Source organism: Phaenicophaeus curvirostris, chromosome 16 (genome assembly GCF_032191515.1).
Source record: "Phaenicophaeus curvirostris isolate KB17595 chromosome 16, BPBGC_Pcur_1.0, whole genome shotgun sequence".
Classification (NCBI taxonomy): Eukaryota; Metazoa; Chordata; class Aves; order Cuculiformes; family Cuculidae; genus Phaenicophaeus; species Phaenicophaeus curvirostris.
In genome coordinates this window covers 2,383,598-2,405,322 of record NC_091407.1, presented here as the reverse complement: position 1 = coordinate 2,405,322, position 21,725 = coordinate 2,383,598, and the positions used below count along the sequence as shown (strand labels likewise).

At 42.6% G+C, this 21,725-nt stretch overlaps 2 protein-coding genes and 1 long non-coding RNA gene across 8 annotated transcripts; 1 reads left to right on the top strand and 2 right to left on the bottom strand.

Moving 5' to 3' along the window:
* The first annotated feature begins 2,243 nt into the window (after positions 1-2,243).
* Positions 2,244-8,219, top strand: THUMPD1 (THUMP domain containing 1). 5 transcript variants are annotated; one of them, XM_069870294.1, is made up of 6 exons: positions 2,244-2,476; positions 3,072-3,252; positions 3,601-3,849; positions 4,435-4,688; positions 4,723-4,776; positions 7,994-8,219. In XM_069870294.1, the coding sequence occupies exons 1-6, from the start codon at positions 2,273-2,275 to the stop codon at positions 8,042-8,044; spliced, it is 993 nt and encodes a 330-aa protein (XP_069726395.1). In that variant the 5' UTR covers positions 2,244-2,272; the 3' UTR covers positions 8,045-8,219. The 5 variants fall into 5 exon arrangements, with proteins under 5 accessions (XP_069726395.1, XP_069726397.1, XP_069726398.1 ...); XM_069870296.1 differs by having other exon boundaries at positions 4,435-4,776; XM_069870297.1 differs by lacking the exon at positions 7,994-8,219 and adding an exon at positions 5,894-5,948 and having other exon boundaries at positions 4,435-4,776.
* LOC138727641 (acyl-coenzyme A synthetase ACSM4, mitochondrial-like) lies at positions 6,260-15,001 on the bottom strand. The gene is given in 13 exon segments (XM_069870300.1): positions 6,260-6,479; positions 6,795-6,914; positions 7,509-7,608; positions 7,698-7,825; positions 8,207-8,308; positions 8,514-8,594; positions 8,942-9,065; positions 9,437-9,516; positions 11,025-11,208; positions 11,642-11,785; positions 13,219-13,426; positions 13,933-14,143; positions 14,583-15,001. Coding segments are annotated over 13 exon segments (1,770 nt in total). The 5' UTR covers positions 14,784-15,001; the 3' UTR covers positions 6,260-6,392.
* Positions 15,002-16,030: 1,029 nt separating this feature from the next.
* LOC138727481 (uncharacterized) lies at positions 16,031-21,616 on the bottom strand. 2 transcript variants are annotated; one of them, XR_011338563.1, is made up of 4 exons: positions 21,539-21,616; positions 20,148-20,255; positions 19,305-19,408; positions 16,031-16,162 (listed from the first exon to the last, which is right to left on the bottom strand). It is a non-coding gene; the product is annotated as an uncharacterized lncRNA (long non-coding RNA). The 2 variants fall into 2 exon arrangements; XR_011338562.1 differs by lacking the exon at positions 21,539-21,616 and having other exon boundaries at positions 20,148-20,393.
* Between the last annotated feature and the right edge of the window lie 109 nt (positions 21,617-21,725).

Genomic DNA, 21,725 nt, shown 5'->3' with positions numbered 1-21,725 from the left:
GCGCAGATAATGCAACAATTGTGCATTAATTACTGGCTGACCGTAGTGTCATTTAGTACAAAGGTATTTACCATTTCTCCTACTTCATCAGCACTGGGGATACATTGGTTGCCAGGAATGAAATGAACATAGCAAAGCCCTGAAAAGACTCTAAGTATTGATGTCTTAAACATTATTTTGATGCGTGGTCAGTAAAAATTATCACTTTATGAGATAGGGAAACTTTAAAAGACTCCATGAAAAAGGGTCCAAAATGCAAAGCCTTACTTCTTAACTAGAGTCAGCTTAGCAGGAGGCCTGAAAAGTCATTATTTTCATGCATTGTGAACTGTCTTTTATTTACAAAGTAATATAAACACTGCTAGTTCCTCATGGAATTAATAACTATCCAGCTATAAAAGAATGTGCTCTGAGCGGTTTAGAGAAGCAAGGGACATTTTTGGATCTGTAACATTCAGTCTGTGCATGACAAACACAGAAGAGAAACCCAGCCAAATGAGAGACAGAGAGGGAGAGGGAGAAGAGGGAATGCGGACAGATAAGAAGCAAAGCAGCACTCTGCAGTGCCAGAAAATGTCCTGGCTGGCAGCCCACAGGGGAGGGGGGAGGGTCAGTTACCTGTCTAAAGGGTGCCAGTCCCAAATTCCTGCTTTGCACAGAAGGGGAGCCCCTCTCAATGCTGGGATGCGTCGCAGCTTTGACTCCTTACTCAGATCTCAGATTCTTGGCCATATGCCCACTATTGCACCATTACTGTGTCCAGTGACTGACTCCTGTGTTCCTTACATGTACTTTGCACTCTCACAAGGGGCAGCCAAATCCCGCACAGCAAAAAGAGCAAATAGGCTTCTGCAGAGCTGAAAGCCGAGCACTTTTCACCACAGAAGTATCCTAGTTACCCTCTGAGTGGATAACTGCATTTCCTCTACACCGGTCACAGCTGCTTGTAGAAATTCTTCCTCCCGTTTCAAACATGTCCTAACGTGCTTAGCTCCAGAGACCATCACTTTAATTCAAGAGAACTTTTGAGTCCTTCACACAACCTTTACTCTGCAAACACTTGGTGACTTTTAATTTATGTGTGGTCAATAATTCCACACATAAATGTCTATCAAGAGCTGTAGAACTATGTATAAGCCTCCAAAGGCTTTGCAGGAACAAAGCTTCAGACAAGATGTAAACGCTGCACTCTCCTGTGGTGGCTGTAACTGATAACTAGTTCTGTCAATTTGTTAAGTCTCCTTTTTTCCTACTTTAGCTCAACTGGATTCTCTGGATGTAAGTAATACGATAGTTCTGCCCCTAGCGAGGCCTCCTTAGGTGTCTCCCCTGCCTGTTTTCACAAAATGACAAGGAACTTCATTTTCTCCATTTACTTGTCCAAGAAACTCAAGAGTCATCAGAGGAAGAGGAAACCTCTTACAGACAAAGACGCACAGACACCTTCCTTTAGAAATTGTGCTACAGGTCACGTTGTTCCTGTCAATGCACATTCTCCTGTATCTCAGGCTTAGGTTTACCTGTGTGAAGAGTTTCTGTTTCAGCTGGTCCCTCTACACCGTGACACTCTCACAAGTTAGGTAGGAAGCTGGGGAAGTGGCCAAAGCCCGGCTTTCCTCCACTGGAGAGTACGGGTTAGTGTCCCAGGGGGTTCTGGTCTCCCAGGAGGGTGGGTGCCCCAGGGGCTGTGGGTGCTGGTGCCCCAGGGGCTGTGGGTGCTGGTGTCCCAGGGGCTGTGGGTGCTGGTGTCCCAGCTGAGGCGGCCCCTGCTCAGGGCAGCTCTGTGGAGCGGGACTGAGGTCCGCTTGCCCGCCAGAGCTTCAGCCAGCGCCCATCCTCTCCTCTCCATGGCCCACTCTTCCTTTCAGTCCCGGAATCATTAACGCAAACCCAGACTTTAAGCCCAGAACCGCAGTTCAGGGGCAGGAAAAGGCCCCGAGGCCTACGAGTGACCGAGCCTGCCCGCAGCCGAGCCCGGAGCGCCGTGCCTGGGCGCGATGCCCAGCCTCCCCCCTGCAGCGGGCGAAACCTGAGGTGAATTCTAATTGTCGGGGGCGAGGTTTAGCCACCTTTTAACCCCCGAGGCCGCCGCACGGCCCGCACCCCCCAGCCCCGCGAGGGGCCCGAGGGCGGCGGCGGGGCTCGAACTCGCGGTCCCGTGTGGGACTCACGGGGAGGGGCGGGGGGGCGCTCAGCGGCGTCGCGGCGATGACGTCATTCTGGCGGCGACGCGGTCGCGGCGGTGACGCCATCAGGCGGCGCGGCGGGGGCGATGGCGGCGGCGGAGGCGCGGAAGCGGCGGCCCCGGGGCCAGTTCGCGGCCGGGCGGGCCAAGCGGCCCCGCGGCGCCGGGCGGCAGCTGGAGGCCGGTATGCGCGGCATCCTCATCACCTGCAACATGAACGAGCGCAAGTGCGTGGGGGAGGCCTACAGCCTCCTCGGCGAGTACGGGGACCGGCTCTACGGGCCCGAGCAGGTGCGTGCGGGGCCGGCGGGGGGAGCGGCGCCGCGAGGCCTCCTCGGCCCCTTCCTGCGTGGGAGGGACCCGCCCGCGGCCGCCGCGCTCGCTGTGTGGGAGGAGGGGCCGGCGCAGCCCCGCGGGGGATCGGGGATGAATCAGAGAATCACCCGGTTGGAAGAGACGCACCGGATCATCGAGTCCAACCATTCCCATCAGTCACTAACCCATGTCCCTCAGCGCCTCGTCCAGCCGTCCCTTAAACCTCCTCCAGGGAAGGTGACTCAACCCCCTCCCTGGGCAGCCTCTGCCAGTTCCCAATGACCCTTTCTGTGAAATTTTTTTTCCTCGTCCAGCCTGAACCTCCCCTGGCTGCGCTTGAGGACATTCCCTCTTGTCCCCTGGGAGAAGAGCCCAGCTCCCTCCTCTCCACAACCTCTTTTCAGGTAGTTGTAGAGAGCAATGAGGTCTCCCCTCAGCCTTCTCTTTTCCAGGCTAAACACCCCCAGCTCTCTCAGCCCCTGCCCAGCCCAGGGCGGCCTTGCTGCTGGTTTTTAGGTTGTGGGCGCTGTGGCTTGGTACCCACCAAACAAGAGTCTTGCTTTGTGTGAAGTTTTCAGATCACGAGGAGCGGCTGTCTGGAAGCGAGAGGGAGGAGGATGAGGACGACGTTGAGGCTGCCCTGAAGAAGGAGGTCGGCCAAATCCGCACCCTGACAGAGCAGAAGCTGCGGCGGTTCCAGTCGGTGGAGAGCGGTGCCAACAACGTGGTCTTCATCAGAACCCAAGGCATAGGTGGGAATGCTGTGGGAATAAACTGCTCTGAACAGTGTTAGTGCCTGACCACCGAGTGTGACTTCCGAGACACTCACGTTTACCAAACAAATACTGGGTTTCCCCTTCTCTTTGGCATTGGCACTGCATTTTGTCAGGGGCAGAGTCTCTAAAGGTAGAGGAATCTGCTTTGACAAAATAATCTTTGATTATCCAGTTTTGGTGTTGTAAAACAACTCTACAGAACAGGATTTGAGGCTGACAGCAGTGTAGCCAAGTGTTCATTTTCCCTGCTTATTGTTTAGAGGGGGGAAAAAGGGAGGAAGCATCTTCAATTTGTTTACTCATACCTAGCTGTTTTTGTTGTAGAACCTGAGGACCTGGTGCATCATATATTACAGGATATGCATGCCACTAAAAAGAAGAAAACAAGAGTCATTCTGCGCATGCTGCCTGTTTCTGGAACTTGCAAGGCCTTTATGGAAGATATGAAAAAATACACGGAAACGTTTTTTGAGCCTTGGTTTAAAGCCCCTAATAAGGGTACTTTTCAGATTGTTTACAAAGCTCGTAATAACAGTCATATGAGTAGGGAAGAAGTAATTAAGGAATTGGCAGGTACGTATGGTTTTCACATAAAAGTAAGCACAAATATATAAGCAGCCTGCAACTGCATGCTTAGCATAGATCAGAATATTAAAAGAGGTCTTAATGGGCATACATATGTGTTGCTTAAAATCTGCATGTTGAATTACAAAAGCTTCTCTAAGACTTAAAAGAGCTTTTCGTTGTTGATGCTGATGTCTTAAGAGAAAGCAAACAGCATTGAATATAATTTGGAGTGTCAGTTGTACGTGGTTTGAAATGACTGCTATCAGGCTTTCTCTCTCAATGCTTTATTGAAATAATGTGTTACTTTTTCTACATTGGATATATGACTTATAAAATAGCTCCACCTTACTCAAGTATTTTGTGTTTTGTAATTGCAGTGCGATAGTAGTTCAGTTACATCAGTCCTACTGGTAGTATTTTTTTGAGAGTCCTGATCTGTTCTGGTATTTTAAGCAATTACAAAAATGAGTAATTGGTTACAACTAAGGGGAATATTGCCTTCTCTCTTTTAACTTTTATCCTTTCAACAGGGTGTGCTTGTGCTCTGAAACAGCTTTTCCAGCATCTTTTAAACTACATCTTGTTTTACAGGAATTGTGGGAAGCCTCAATCCAGAAAACAAAGTCGATCTTAATAACCCACAATATACGATTGTGGTGGAAATAATAAAAAGTGTCTGTTGCTTGAGTGTGGTGAGAGACTATGTTCTGTTTAGAAAGTACAATCTGCAGGAGGTGGTGAAGAGCAAAGAAGACACACAACAAAACCCATCAAGTCTGACAGAAGAACAGAACTCAGAAGCAGTAAAACCAGAAACCGTGGAGGAGGAGAAGAACTCAAAGGAAGTAAAACAAGAGAACAACCACGGAGAAGGGGAAGAGCTCAAATGAAGTAAAACAAGTGAACAAGAATCAAGGAGAAACAAGCTTTCAGGTGAAGCTTGCTGTCAGTCTTTCATGGCTTTGTTCTGCATTGCCTTTACCTAGCAAAGAGCTGGAGTGTGTGCATGCGTACGTAAACGTGGCCATTCTGACAGACAGTGACTGTTGTTACATCTAGTGGCTACAAACATCAAAAGGCAGTGCAGAATCAGCTCTATCAGAACGTATTGACACCAGAGAGATCCGAAAAAGACAGTTACTTACCGAGGGTTTTTAAGGATGTGATCCGACAACGTATATGACTACATAACTCTGATAAGGTTTTCTGTGTGAACAACAGAATAAGCTAAAGCTGTTCATTTCCTATATGATGGAGGGGTTTGTATGCATATATGTATGCATCGTGCTGCAAGGATACGTCAAGTCTTGAAAGTGAATGGGAAGAACTGTTATGATCAAAATACTTGAATACTAGTAGACAATTTAGAGAAATAGATTTGACTGTTCTGAAACAGTAGAAGTACAGTGCAGGCATTGGAGATAGTTTTAGCTAAAACTACATGTGTGTTTACATTAGCTGTGTATACAGCAGTTCTTGGTTTATAGGAAACGCTGTAGTCACTGAACAGAATCCTCTTGAGCAGTTCCCTGCAAATAACCTTTTGCTGCTCTTTCCAAAGACTTGATCCTTGGGGTGGGGGTGTTATTAAGTCTTCCTTTGTTTAGATTTTTTTCTTAAGGTTCAAAATTGAATTTAAATCCTGCTTGGAAACTTCTTATGAGAGAAGCTCTCTGTTATACTGTACTAGGGGGATTAAGTTTAATTTCTGGTAGTTTTAGATTTACACTATTAATTTTGTTTCAGATTGAAAATAACATTGGTGAGTCTTTCTGCTGTCCATTTGTTATGGCAACTTTTTTGATATCCCAGTGACTTTTAAAAAAAAACCAACCAAAACCAGTGCAGCTATAAGCTGCTTTCCAGTAGGGTTTTGAGTATCCTTCCTGTACAACTGTCTAGCTTTAGTATTTAAATTCTAGCATAAAAGCCTGTGGATTGCTCATGGGGAAAAAAAACCCCTCATGTTATTATTTGTTTTGTATTAACGAAAAGGATGTGTTCAACTTTCTCAACAGTGTTTAATTTATATTTTCCTTTTCTCTCGAAGTTGTTCTAGAAGTTGGAAAATTCAACATTTTTCTCCAGTCCTGTCTTCCTTACCACCCTGTTTATTAAAATTCTGCTTTCTTACCTCTGTCAGTGTTTTCTTTAAATTTTAAAGCTTTCTGTGTGGATTAAACCCAGCAATGCCTAGGTCACCATAGGAATCATCTGAGACTAGATACAACGGCCAATAGTGAATGTTTATTGGTTGCTGATTCAAGGCAGTCTGCCTACCTTAATAAGGACAAAGATAGACTCCTGGGTGGATTGTGGGTTTGTTTGTTTTTAAATTCTCATTCATATGTGTGCTTTATTTTTGTTAAACAATAACACAAGCATTTAAAAAATGTACAGCTGGAGTTATTAAGCCTCGTGCTTTATTACACAATCACTGCCTCATGGGTGAAATATAATCCTGTGTGGGTGCTTACGATTGTAATAGGAAAGCTCCATCATGAATTAAATGGGTAAGGATAGGTTTATTTTTAGATTGCTTATCAAAGTTACGTCTGTCCCCACTCCTTGGTCCTCAGTTCATTCCGTCTGATTTTCCCAGTGATTGTTTTTGGCAGCTGCTTGACAAATTCAATCTGATTCAAGAGAGGAAAAAGTAAAATGATCAGATTTCATTCATAAATATTTTTTCAGAACAGCATAAGTTTCCATCCTACTTAATTTAAATAGGAATTTGTTGACTGGGGAGGTAACTCCAATTTGGTTTTAAATTGTGTTGCATCTATTATTTTCCAAAATAATCTTTAAAATAATACTTGTTATTTTTCTTGCACAGCACATATCTGAGCTATTTTTGTTTGTTACTGCATTTAAACTGATTTTTCTGTTTCTGGCTTCCCTCTCGTTGCAATAGGTGCTGGAGATTTTTTTTTATATACTCATCTACTTGCCTTTCTGGGGTACTTGTATGGAGCAGTGACTTTCTTGACATGATCTTGCAATTCACAGGCCAGTTTCTTTGGATCTTGTGACTTAAAGGAAGGCGACAAGACCACAAAAGCTTTTACAACCTACAAAGGGAAAATAAATAAACCCCACAGCATTAATTAAACTAGAAGAACATAGCAAATGAGGCAATTAATTGAGAATAAGTGAATATTGTCTGCGGTACAGGCTTGCCTTATCTTACCTGCACAGTAGAGCAAAATTCGCTTTTGTATAAGAAAATTTAAAATTAGGAGGAAAGGCTGTTTCTGATTACATTAGTAAAGATCTATGATAATACATGAGAAAAGTTTCAAACTCTTTCCAAATTTGTAAGTGTTCTGTAAAGGACTGTGTTAAAGTTCCTAGGTGCTCAGGCCTTTACTGTAAGCACATGTTGTTAAAGTAAAGAATATAATTCTCCAGGCAGTGGGCCAAAGTGTGCAGATCAGTTCTTACTAGAGTCACCTTTATACTCTTGTTTAGGAAACTGAGTATTAATAGTTTAACTTTTTTTTAAAAAAGAAAGGACTACGGGATACACAAACTACTGCTCCCTCGCTTTTGATGAAGTGATGGAGAAGTTTGCATAGCTATATTAAAGGTCTTATGAATTCAGTGGTAGCTGAGCATGAGCTCTGTCACATAAAGCACTTTATGAATGGGAGAGTGACCCCAACCTCTCCTCTGATGGGATCTGGGCTGCTGACCACAGCTGACTCGATGACGGCTGGGTGCTCTATCAGGGCACTCTCGATTTCAAATGGTCCGATACGATACCTAGGAGAGAGAAATTAAATACTTAGTAGGTGAAAGGTAAATGGCTGGTTTTTAGGCATTTCTTGGCATTTTAACTGAAATCTACAAACCCAGAGGAGATGATGACATCGTCAGATCTCCCCATAAACCATATGTATCCATCCTCATCAATGGTCCCTCTGTCTCCTGTGATATAGAAGTTCCCACGGATTACGGCAGCGGTTTTCACTGGATCATCCTGTTGAACAAGCAACAATTAAATATTTTATGAGATATTTCAGTATTTAGATTTTGAGGAGCCTTAAGGTTAGAGATGAGTTTTGCCTCTTTGGATGCTACCTGTAGTATCTTTCACTGCTTGTTTTCTGCCTCAAGAACGTAAGAGCTTGTGCTTGTTTTTTTCCAGAGTGGAATACTTATCACAATGGTAAATATAGAACTGAAGATCCTGCAGTAGGTCTGCAGAAGAATCGGGGAGTGAAGGCAACTTTCCTAAGTCAGAACACCATCAAGTTGGGAAGAGCCACAGCTCTTTGGTGTTGCACCTGCTCTGGTTGGTATAAACGTATCCCGTGCTGCAGGCCTGAACTGGCTCTCCAGAAATTCACTTTTGGCTTACCACGTATCGAGTGAAAAAAGTAAATGGGCGCCTGGCATCCATTTTGATAGCAATGTCTCCTTCTTTCCCAGGAGGCAGAACACTGCCATTTTCATCTATAATCTGCAAAAGAAAAGGCAAATGGCTGATTATAACTTGACATTTTAAGAGCGCCGTGTTCTAAAACAAACCAGTAGCCAACAGCTAATGCAAAAAAGTCAGCCAGCCCTGAATACCACTGTAGGGACTGAAACTTGTACAGCGTGCTCTACTCTTGTATTTTACTTCCAATGAAATCAACATCAGACAGAAAAGAGGACCACCCTACCTGAACATTGTAGGGGGGAGTTGCCTTTCCCAAGGAACCTGGCTTAATTTTCATCCCTTTCATGTTTGCACATATCATTCCCTGTTGGAAGAGAAAAACAACCAGCCCAGGTATTTTTCACTGTCATTCCTGAGACTATTCCTGTTCTTGTACAATGCCCACTGTTACGCTAGCACAAGATCTATATCTTCCATCTGTATGAGCCAACTCGTTTGTGAACTTCACTGAGAGTCTTTGACAAAAAGTTCAATGTTTTACAGCTGAAGTAGCCTTAGAAGCGTTATCTTCACCAAGCTGGAATTCTAAGTGTGTTCATCTTTCTTTTTAGTCATATGTGGCCAAGCCCCATATTTACCAAAAGGAATGAGATATCTAAGTCTCCCAAGTGACAGCCGAGTTGTAACCCTTTACAAAAAAGCTGAACGTACAATTTCTGTTTGGCCGTAGCCTTCGTAGATAGTCAGTCCTGTTTGTTTTTCCCACTGTGCCATCACTTCTGGGTTGAGTGGTTCCCCTCCGGTCAAACAGTGCTTCAGTGCCTGGAACGAATACCTTCAGAGAAAGAGGACGTGGCTGAGATCAGAGGACACAGAGGGACAAATTCTGCTTTCCCTGACAACCATGTGTCCAACCCCATGACTTAAGGGCACACCGGACTCTCTGAGAGTTAAGGTTAGGTTTGAGAGAAAGCCTGGAGCTTTCTCTGTCTTTACTGTCTGTAACACCTCAGGGCACAGTTTGCTCTGGGTTGGATTTTGTTAACTCTCTCTGTATTGCTAAGGACGAGGCCCTGCCTCCAATACAGAATTTCCCCTGCTCTGAGAGTTTAAATGGCTACGAGGGCCCAAAGAAATCACAGTTACAGAGCCAGGCAAGGGCTTGAACAGATGTGACACTGTCACTTGTTAACAGACACACAGTACCCGGTGAGGTCGTGCTGTACCAGCATGCGATAGGCAGTCGGGGCGCTGCACAGAGTGGTCACTGGATATCTGCACAAAGTCTGTTCAATTAAAGAAAGAAAAAAAGAGAGTTAAACAATATTGTCTTAGGGAAAATCTTGCTGCTAGCTATTCCTTTCTATTCCATACTAGGACACAAATTACAAATGACCTGATTGTAACCCCAGTTACGTGGAAAGCAGAGTAATTACTATCACCGTGAGTGTTCAGGGAAGATGTTACAGTGCCCCAAACATCAGCTGAAGACGTGATACACCGACTGTGGTAAATCACTGGTGTACCTAATTTGTCCTGATGCTCACTTGAAGCACAAGGACCAACCCCTTTGAAAAGAAACCCGAGCCCCGGAGGTGCAACGTAGGTTTTACAGGGTATGTCAGTAAAGCCACATCTAGGACAAAGAATGGAGGCACCTACAATTACAGGGTTTTGTTGACCATATTGCCTATGTCAGCCTTTTATCTAGCCCCACGCTTTCTGGAACAGTCTATCACAAATCTGTAGACATGCTGCAATTTCCTCGCTGTCCTGACAAAGGGCCTGACACACAGAGCCAAGTCTCCACGAGCTCTGGCTGAGCTGTGAGTAATGCTAGATTAAAGGGTTGGTTTGGACTGGCAAATTTATATATCCTCCTTTACTTGGGACAGAACAGAGGGCATGAGTGACTTGCTAGAAAAATAAAGATCTCCATTGAGCCTCTGTTTCTGACACATCGTTATTTCTCATATTTGACACATCTTTATTGCTCACACCTACCACCAGCAGATGATTCACAGTCACTCAGGTGGAGCTAAGCCTTACTTTTTTCCTTAAAACTCACTTCTGCCTACAATAATAATTTTCTGAGAGAGGGGGACAGGTAGTAGCAAATACAAGCAAGGGGAGACCTCCCATCACCAGCATTCACTCCAGCCACACCACAGTAAAGCAGCCTCTGCTACAAAGCTTCATGTTGTGCCTCTGTGCATGGCAATCAGGTGTTTCCAAAGCTGAGAAATTTATACAAAAAAAAAAAAAAAAGGAAAAACCAAACTAGCAACTACTATTTTAGAAAGGAGATGAAATGGGATTAAAATCCCTAAATAACCCCCACATGTTAGGAATATACACTTTACCATGTAGGTGCTTTGAGCCAGTTTGGAATACCACTCTTGCCTTTGTGCAAGATTAAAACTTAAGGAGCTTGAAAATAATTTCTTTCAAGAACAAGCCAATCTCTCACCTTCAGTGTTTCCCAGGACCAACTTGCCCTTCTTAAGGGTCACAGCAGTGTGATTAAAATATTAATTTACAAGTAATTCAGCTCATTTATCATTACAAATAGAGTAGGAAGAGGTTTAAATAATACCAGTAACTCCCACTGATGAGAAGCAGCTGGTAATATCCTATGCCCAAAGGAGTCACGCTGTAAAATCCTTCCTGTATTATATTCCTATTCAAAAAGCAATCACCTTGTGGCTATGCCATCTTAAACCAGTTAATCCCATAAATCTAAAGAGTCTTAGTTTTGTGGCCTGCCTGGAAAACAACATGAAATATGAGTAACTGTTCATTGTGAGCACAGTGTTCTTATGTTTAAGATTGCTCTTGGATCAAACTGTGGCATTTCATGTGCAAAAACACATGTGCCCTGGAACCACGGACCAAAAATGCTTCCAATGGCTCCCTTCACCCAAGCAGTGTCTGACATGGTCCACATGATGTCTGAGGGAGTCAAGCTCATCCAGTACCTGTTGAAGACAGAGGTGATCAATACAAGGGAGTCTGTAAGTAGAAATAAAGAATGTGAGGGGGTTTTTGGTTTTGTTTGCTTTTTTTTTTTTCTTCTTATAAAGGCGTGGTAGATTTGATCTGAAACCCAAGACCTTAAATAAATGCCTTTTTCCTAGCTTTATACTGATGGCAAAGACATTGAAAATCAAATGGTACCCTAACTCAGTACTTATCCTGGATTATCAGGCAATATGTTTCTAAAATGGAGCCATAAACCAAATCAAAAAAGATTCTTGCTTCCTGGGTACAATTCAGCGGAAGAGGTTGAAAGAAATGACACATACATTATTGTGTGAGCCTCACTGTCTACAGAATTTTATCACATACAAAGCCTCTTAAGTTTGATTCACATTTCGAAGCTGTAAAGGCATAATTAGTGCGATACTTTACCTTCCACAGAGAAAAAAACCCAGACCAAAGCTTCCATGGGAATGTTCAACCATTTTTGGAGAACACGTGGCACCACTGGTAAAATAGATTGCCATTGGATCCTGGCTTTTTGTCTTCACACAGTCATGGACAGCAGGGGAAGCCCTTAAGAAAAAAAGAGAAGGTTGTATGAAATGGTGGCTGGTGTTATTTAGCACACTTAGCTCGGAGCCTTTGTACCTAATACATGCAGGATTGTTTGTATAATGAGATGCGAGGGATAAGAAACTACTGAGACTGCCCCGCTCTTGCACTGCTATTTCTGTATTAAATTGTTGCTGGTCTTGCTCTTTAACTATTCCCCACGTCCACTTTCTCCAGAGTAAAAATTGCCAGCTGGCTCTCTTACTAGAATGAGAAGGCAAACCAGTTCAGAAGTCAGCTAAGGCACCTGAGGACACGGGCAGCTGGGAAATCCAGGCAATTAGCCCACGAGGTCGGCAGGCTGCCAGTGACCTGGTGAGACAGCGAGCAGGGAGAACTGCAGCCCAGCACTGGAGCCAGACAGTCCGTTCTGACAGGCAGGCACCTGGGGAAACCAGAGAGCCTACAGCCCGACCACCAGCGACAGCCGCCGCAGGACTGACAGTCCCCTACAAGGGTTAGGCTTTATCAAATCTATATGACCTTCTGACATGGAACTGAGCCATGGAATATCAGCCCAGCATGAAAGAGGACTCAGCAAATCAAGCTGACAATGTTTCCGTAGCTCTAGGAGGTTTGAGAAGGCAGTGTCACCGCTTCCTCTGTCTCCCAGTTCAGTGCCACTGAAGTGGCTGGTTGTACAGTGAGACTGTACAGCAAGCAGTACAGTCAATGCTAGTTCAGACAGACGTGGTTTTGAGAACACGTGGCACATCTTATAAAGCTCCCGAAGTGACTGAGGAGCTTGGATCCCACCTTGAAAGAACGGTTTTAGCTACGCAGCTGCTTTTAGCAAAATATCAGGTGGCAAAATCCCACCTAGGGCCGTGTGCAGATTGCAGCAGGGTATTCCCTTCCCTTCTCAGATTTGCCCCTCCTGCAGTCCCACATGCTCCGTGAAGAGCTGTCTGTTGGATGCCATTTCAGTAGCTGCTTTTCAGCAGTGAGGCCAGTGAATTCCTAACCACAACAGGTTCACTTCACAGCGCCCTTTTTTTAGCCTTTCAGAGTGAAAAGCTGTTCTCATTAGCCTTATTATCATCAAGTGTTAGGAAGATGAATTGTAATAATTTGTACAGAATATTTTTTTTTCGAACTTTAGAGAGTAAACAGACCACAGCTGTCAATAAAACAGGCTTTCCTGTCCATTGTACTATATTATTTCATATAGAACAAACCAAGATATCATAAGATTGCAATTAATTTTTAATTAGCAATTTGGCTATTCCCAAATATTCCCTTTCTTCCTATAAAAAAGGCTAAATTGTCTTCTTCCCCACCCTTCAAAGGGATTTAGTTTGTTAATGAGAGACAAGTGCACACGCGTGTTTGAACAATATCAGAATTTTTCCATTAGAGATAACTGTGATGGAGTTAAGGTAGAAGGCACTTACTTGAGCAAATCATTGAAGTTCAGCCACTTGGCCCTGCTGCTTTCAGATACCATTAACTTTGTTTTCAGAAACTGGCACTTAGATGCAACTGAGTCCACTGCAGGAGCAAGCGCATCGGTTGTAATAATGCACTTAGCCTTGGAAGCCGTCAATCTATAGCAAATGTCTTGTGCTGTCAGTTGTGTTGTTCCTGGGATGATGATAACACCTGAAAGTGCAATAAAATTGGAAATTTATTAGGTATTTTTCACTTTCAGTCCTGATCACCTCATAGCTTCTCCTGATTCATTTAATACCAGCACCATTCAATCCAGAAATAAGGAGAAAGTAAAACAAGTCCCACGCGCCTGAAGTGGAATACAGATGTGCAGATCTGAAGTACAAAATAGCTTCTATTTCTATGAGATCCTTTACTCTAGGCACAACGCAAGCAGAAAGTATAACTTCGGAGCAGTTAACACTAGTAGCTTTAACTTAAGTCTGTTGAAGTTAAATCAAACTGGTTTAACACAATCAACGCAAGCCACAGAAAGTGGAAGAAAAATGATGAAGGTAATTCCATCAGTCATAAGGGACTACCCCTGTCAGCCCCTTTGCTTGCCAAATGTCCAAGCCATGAAGTCAAATAAGAAACGTAATCGTTATATGAATTGTTAACCAGCTTTTGGCATATAAGGTAACAATCTGCAGAACATTAGGAACTGTACAATTCACCTGTTCGCATACAAGCCACTTGCAGCAGCCACCACTCTGGGATTCGAGGCAGAATCACTAGAACACGGTCTCCTTTTTGAAGACCGCATGGCCCAGAGAGCACACTGGCTGCTTTTTGGGAAAGGAAGCCCAGGTCTTCAAAGCTCCATTTAACTTCATCTCCTTTTCCATTTATCCACCACAAAGCTGGATTTGATGGTCCCTTTCGTTCCTGTATACGATGCAAGGGAACATAATTACTTCCAAGACTTCCTTGCAGAGTTTTTGGGATGCTCCATGCAGTAGAATCTGATAGCGTTACATATTCTAAGGCAGGGATATTAAGCATGTTTTGTTTAAAAGAGCTCTTTTCCAAGGCAGTTTTAAGTTGGGATGTATGTCTACCCGATTTGCAATGCTCACAAATTACTTAGAGGCTTTTATGAACCCAGCACTACCCACACTGCAGAATCAGAGTCACAAAGCACTATGTCCCCTCTGATGCTAAAGCCAATTGCCTCTCCTTTCTCTGCAATGTAAGATTATGTTAAAATAGAAATAGAGGAGGAAGTTCTGGTCCCACTGAAGCCAGTGATGGCTTTAGATTTGATTTTGGGGGTAGAGGCAGTGTTGAATTAAGAATACTGAATCTAGAGGGTTAAAAAGGCTACCTTTTCTATTTGAGACCACTTGTCCAGTACATCACTTGCAAAATTGAAGTACTCAGGTACTTCCTGTTCACCACGATTGATAGCTTCATAATCTGAGAAATTCAAAGGTGCAGAAGTCTTATGATACTGGTGGAATAATCTGCCGAGTGTCTGGATGCTCCATGGGGACCGCAACACTCGAAATTCAAGTAAAATCTTCATGGCAGAAAAGCAGATGTATGGGGGCTTTTGGAGACGATAACCATCAGAACTACTTTTTTAATGATTATTTTCCTCCTACAAGAGACAGGAAATTCAATAATAGTCATATGATGTGCACATTTCCAGATGAGCTTTTGGTTCCAAATGGAACAGTTGTATACAGAGCAGCAAGAACATCTCTTCATGACTTTTTATCCCATCTCTCCTTATGGGTAAGCTAGAGCTCTGGTAACCCTTTTAAGTCTTCCATTTTTTTCATTCATCCTGAGGTTTCTCAAAGAATTACCCTGGTTCTGGCAAACCAAAGTAGGAGTTCGAACCTGCAAATAGTTGAGCGTTCAGAAAAAAACCAAAAACCCACCAATCACCCAAACCCAAGAGCTGTCATGAGTTGTACCAACTATTCCCATGTTCGAGGAAAAGATTTGCCCCTTCTTTCCCCAGCGTTTGCCTTGTATTAGCTGGATAACAAAGTATAATGAATAACTCGGAGGCGGTTTTCCAAATCTGCTGTTGATTTTTTTTCCAGGCTAATGCTCTCACCACATCACACTGTCCACAAGTACAGAGAGTTGCATTTGGTTTCACAAAATACCATTTGCAGTTGTGTATTACCATGAAAACACTTTGCAAAAGAGTGAAGTGAATTAGAGCTGTATGTATGGCAATTTGGTACTCAAAACTCACTCAGCTTCGGGGACAAAAAGATCTGGATGGAGGCTTTTTCTTTTTTTCTCATAATCTATAACATATTGTTTATTATCTCTGTCCTTAACGGGTCATTAAAAAAAACCTGATTCTAGAACTCATGGTTAATCAGTAAAATCCTTGTGGAACTGGCTGCTGTTTTATTTTTCCCTTAGAACTGAGCCAGTGATTGCAGACTCAGACCTAGAAGATGTCCTTACAGAAAGAAGTAACTTCTTCAGTCTGCTTGACATAAACCGGAAAATTATAACTGGTTTCTGGTGGTCCAACTTCCTCCATAAAAGTCAGAATCATATGAAGAAAGACGACTAAAACCTGGCATTATAGATTTTTTTTTTTTTTTTTTACATTGTCAGATGACGTATTTCATTTTTGAGAAGAAAAGGTATTCAAACAAATACTAAATAAAAACTAATTTCTCAGGGTGTTTAAGAGGTTGTGCTTACCTGGAGATGTTATTTCTGATTAGGTGAGGCTACTTTCAACTCCTCCTCGTATATCTTGCGTAGTACTTTACCTGGCGAGAATTGATTCCTCCTGGCTCACTCCAGGTCTTTGAATGGTTGGAGCCCTTCGTTAGTATCACACATCACGTTCTGTAGTGGGGACTATTTGCTCCTGAGAGCACAGATTTCATTTCTCCAATTAGCTTCTGAAGAAAGGCACAATCACTGAAAAAGCTGAGAGAAGATGGAAAGAGTGCTGAGTACGAATGACGGCATTTCTGGTTCACTGCCTCTGGAGAATGGATAATCCACCATACATCAATATATAACTCTATTCTATGGCACCAGTGACTTTGCAAATGGCACCAGTGAAGCCTCATTTTCAACTTCTGGAGTTAAACATAGTATGAGAATTGGTGTGATAAAGATATGAAGATTTTCATAAGCCTGATGCCAATAACTATCGACCGTCGTACCTGATGCACATGATGCAGTTCCTCTCCGACACGTCTATTGCTTACTTCAAGTACGACAATTTGGACAGGAGGCAGCCTAAAGATTTTCTCTGTGGAATGAATCTCCAAAGCACTGATTAATAAAAACACCCAAACCCACCTACTTTCAGTCGCTTTTGTAATTTCCTTAAGAAATATAACACTGCCCGTATGCAAATACTCCAGAGAGTGGGGTTTATTTTTCATTTGAGGTCTAATTCTGCTCCGAAAGAAATAAATTTTCAACTGTCCCCTGGTTTCAGTAATGCAGCTCAGATCCATTTAGATTGATGTAATCTACATGGACACAGCATTTTGTGCATTTGTTTTCTCTTTAGTTTTGACCTCAGGCAATTACGTGCTTTCTAGCTGGAAAGCAAAGCAATATCCACTTCAGAGCTTAAGGGTATGAAAGAGGTGAGATAAAAGAGGCGAGATCCATCCACAGAACGCTTCTGGCACAGCCTCTCCTGGGACTTGTGTGCGTTTGGCAGTTAATAACTCAATTAGTTGTTCTGAAAGGTCATCAACAGCTTTACTACGCCGCGTGTTTGTTATTTTCCCAGGCTCTTGGTACAACAGCAGATGTGCTCGTGGGTTCTGCACGGTGGGTTCACAGCAGAACCAGGAAATTTTAAGACAAATAACCCTGGTTTTTTTGGCTCACTGGTGTTTTTGAGCTCTCAGTAAATACAACCTTGGTCATTGAGTTCAACTACTACTTGTATCTTCCGAAGCAAGCGTGAAGAGCACAGAGGGTGTGCTCTGTGTGACGTGCAGGTGCTACAGAGCGTAACAAGAAATGTGAGATGTGACCTAACAAGGATGCTCTAAACCACTGCCGCAACCATAGCCGTGTAACCGTGCTTGACTGTTATGGAAACATCTCACAGGCTGAACTGACTACCCAGTTCAGGATATCCTTGATTATAGTTAATCCTGAAACTACATGTGACCCAGCATTGGCTAAAGCTGGAAGTCTTGATCAACAATTTTTAAAAACATCCTCACAAAATAACATTTGATGCATAGTCACATACTTTGCAGTTAAAAATCTAACACTATTTCTAGTTATTCTGCTCCAAAAATGGGATTACATTTGAAACATCCAGCATGTTTTCCCTCTGTTATGATTTCACCAAGAAGAGAAAAAAAATAATTTCCCAGAACAAAGATGTTCCTCAGGAAACGGGAAGGTAAATTAAAAATGCTGCATTATAGTTGTTGGAATCCTGTGCAGAAACTGAGGGAAGCCAAAGACTTTTTGGCTTTGGAAGCCTTCCAAAGTCTTTTTAGTGGGAGCTGATGCATCACTGGTTAGCCAGGTGGGGTTTATCCCGCTATTCCTGATGAATTATTCACGTTTGACTCTGAATGTGAATGCCCTGGGGTTCTTTCCAACCATGCTAGGCACTACTGGAGTTTGATTCCTGCCTCACCTAGAAATACTGTAGCACAGTTTACCTCAGCACAGCCCACTGCCACCAGTAATGAGCTGTGACAATCATGCTGAGATTCCCTCAAGCCTGCCGTAGCCTTTAAACCTGATAATCCGGGATGAATGCTAACTTGGGTTAACTCCGCTGAGGAACCCCGCAGGCTATTGATCGTTGCCAGCTGAGGCTTTCACCCACACTGGAGTATCCAAATCCTTTGTTATTCTAACATCCAAGCATCATCTTTCTCTGTTCAGTTAGTCATTCAAATGCCTAGAAATACACTTAATATTTTATAACTGTATTTAATTTATAAAATCTGATTAGCTTACAATAATTAGGATAAATTTATGCTCATAGACACAATCTGATTAGGTGAAGGAACATTTCATTTTCCTGTACATGATCACAGTGAAATCTAATATAGGTTCATCTGTATTTTCAATGTAAGAAGACAACATCAGATCCTATCAGGATAGGCCTGTGATGTTCAGCTAAGAAGTGTTTACTCATGTAGTTAGGATGAGGTTAGATTTTCAATGTTACATTTCAAAACCTGATTAAAAAAGGTTCCAGGAGAAAAAAAAGCAAAATTCTATGATTCCAAAATATAACTTGATTGTATTTCTAGCATGATTATTAAGTTTGATTAGAGGAGTTTTAATTTTAGGGTGCGTTGGCAGGAAGGACTTGTACATTCAGAACTCAGTGATAATTACCTCTCTTGGATATTTACAAGACACAGTAACTATTTTTCACATGTTGGAGAATTAGTTTTTCAGCATCGTGAGATGTAAATTCAGGAGACAGAACAATGAAAGCTTTTACCACCTAAAGGAGAGAGCTGGAGTAAGGCAACACTCAGCAATCACTAACTTGATGAATAACGTTCAATAGAAAGACTAAGATGAATAATGCAATTTTCTACAATTGAATTTCTTTCAAGCCAGCGGAAATAGAAGTTTCCCAGCCAGACTCTGGACAACTTTCTGGTTTTTATCACTTGTTGAGCTCCACAAATGGGCCTTAAAACTACTCATAGAGAGTATAGTGGTGTTCCCAGCAGACAGGAACTTTTTACTGGTGTCTGGGCAGCCACATCATGTACTCACAGTGTTCAAGAAGAGAGGTGACTTAGAGAGGTGACAATTGCTTAATGGCCTTCTTAAAAAGAATAGCTAGGGAACATTGCTTTATGGAACAGGAACTCACTGGGATTCAGAGAAGCCATTGCCAGAATTTCAGATTGGCCTAGGTGACCTTAATTTTTCTGAAATCAAGTTAGATGCTTCTTCCTCTCCTCAAATGGAGTTGAAAATGCCAGTCTACGTCTCTACAATGTTCATACAAGCCAAGATTTCCATCATAGACATAGCTATTTCTCGATACACGCATACGTTAGATGTTTTATGTAGCTCCTAATATCAACATCCTTACCTCTCTTCTGATGAGGTCGGGGCTGCTGACAGCAGCTGTTTCAGCTCCTGCTGGATGCTCCATCAGGGCACTCCCTCTCTACTTCAAGCAGCCCAATGAGATACCTAGAATGGAAGGGCTGAGATAAACATCTTCTCAAAATGTATCCATATGCTGTATCACCCACTAGAATTACCAATAGCCAAATTAAAGAGGCAAAGTTCGTTACCTTCTCCAATTGACCCTTTTGTCCAAAACGCGTGGCACTCACAGAGGACTTAAAAAGCAGAGGACTGTGGTGCCCACAGCCTCCCTCCCCCAAGGGGAACGTTACTTGAGAGCACGGAGCTGTGCGGAGCACTTGGCAGACAGATCCTCCTGCAGCCAGATTTGACCACAACCAAATTTCCTTCACTTTTCTCCTGGTAGAATCACATTAAACAAACTTTTTGCCCTCATGGGGGATTTAATTTTCTACACTCACTAGAAGCCTGTGAGTTTGTGTGTGAAGACAGCATTATTTTGGATTTCAGGACTGTAAAGGAATCTACCAGGAAACAAGCAGCTGCTGGACTCTTGCTTTGCCACAGCTGATGGAAGCTTAGACGCTGATAGTGAGTCTGTATCTTATATCCACATTGTAAATCTAACACTTGAATTTAATGGCCAAACTTGGCAAACTGCTCCTTCTCCAACTGACTTTTTTAACGACGAATCATTCCCACGCTTGCGTTTAATTTATAAATGTTGTTATTTTTTTATTCTTACAGTGAGACTATTAATACTCAGATCAAGTATCAGCATAATAATTGGCTTTACAACAACAATCTGAAAAGCTTTATGAATAACTAAATCCAAACTCACCTAATGGCTGCTCTGTTTTTCATTACAGCTTTATTCCAGCTTTTGCTATTGTGGGAAACAAAGTGAAGTTGTAGATCACCTATAAAATGCTCCTGCTCAATGGACTGGCTAAACTAATGCACACAAAGTCACAAAAATCACCATCCAGCAAATATGCAAGACCAAGTTCCAAACACTTTCTGGAAATGTATTAAGGATTGCTAGACATAGAACTAAATATTAACTTTTTTTACTAATGCAAGCAGAGCAATTTTATGTGCCAAAATACACCCACACTATATATTTACACACACAAACACACAGTATATATGTAACATTAAGCACATACTATGAATTTCTGCAACTTACTAGTTTCTTATGATGTATGATAGCATCATACGTGAAAGGAATTATTCCACACATACCGAATATAATCTCAATTTTCATTTCATTTGCCTCAGAGGGTTTGTTAAAGCAAAAGATGGAGTCTAATAACATGCCCCACAGTTTAAATCAGGCCACACACTCACAACCTTGCACTGAGAATCCCACTCCTGGCTAGTGGTTGGAAGACAAGAGATGTGACATCAAAAGAAGGAGACACCTACACAAGGCTCTCATCTTACCACCAAAAAAGGGGATTTTGAATCTTGCTTCAATAAATCTGCTAGTCCTCCATCTGTAGCAATGCAGTTTCAGGACTTGCACTGCCACTATCCCAAACCAGAAAAAATTACATGACCAATAAGGGGGAAACATTGAAGAGGCTACGTGTTTCCTTTCCCCAGCTGAAATTGAAGATTTCAAACTACATTATAAAACTTCAAAAGAAAGAAACAAGTCTTCTAAAAGAAAAATAATCCATTATTTCTTTTGTTTGCTCTCTTAGAACAGCTGCGTTGCCCATTCTAAACACACACAAACCACCAAAACACAGGGCTGATTATCTCCTGAAGCAAGAGGCCGAAGACCAGAGAGTCTCAGAACGCAAACAGAGATCATACATATCAAAGTCATCATATTCATTCCACAGGCTTTGGGTGAGTGGCAAAACTCTCAGGAGATAATGCATCAAAATGTGTTTGATACAGAATACCTTTTCTGTTGCAGGTATTACCTTTTCTATTGTCTCAGAGATAACATCAAATTGAAGCTGCACTGAAAGAGGGATGAAGAGGAGGTCTCTAAGAGAAAGGTTAGTCTATTAAAAAAAGTAATTTTTTCAGCCAGAATGATACAATTCAGTCAAGTTTCCCTTTGTGGCTCCAAAATAAAGCCGTGTAATAGGCAGATGCATTTTGCCTTCAGCTGCTTGTAGCTGCAAGCCTGTGCCTCTGAAATCATTGTGCACAGAGCAGAGGGAACGCATTGGTGATTCTCTGATCCTGAGGAGATTGAAATAAACCATCTACCTCGAACATGAGACAGAAAAACATATTGAATATCAATGATAAGAGGTTTCTGCAGCACAGCACAGAGCACCTCAGACCACAGCCTCAGCACGTAGCATGAATATAACCCGGCAGCCTGCTTGACTTTGATCCCAGCCCATTCATGCAAAAAACTGGGTACCAGAGCACAGCAGCAATCCAGCTTGTA

Bases quoted from the DNA above. Each gene is read 5' to 3' on its own strand.
- THUMPD1 (XM_069870293.1), top strand. From the start codon at position 2,273: ATGGCGGCGGCGGAGGCGCGGAAGCGGCGGCCCCGGGGCCAGTTCGCG. The intron at 3,253-3,600 runs GTGGGAATGCTG...TTTTTGTTGTAG, and splicing joins CATCAGAACCCAAGGCATAG to AACCTGAGGACCTGGTGCAT. The intron at 4,689-4,722 runs GTAAAACAAGAG...GAGAAGGGGAAG, and splicing joins AGGAGAAGAACTCAAAGGAA to AGCTCAAATGAAGTAAAACA.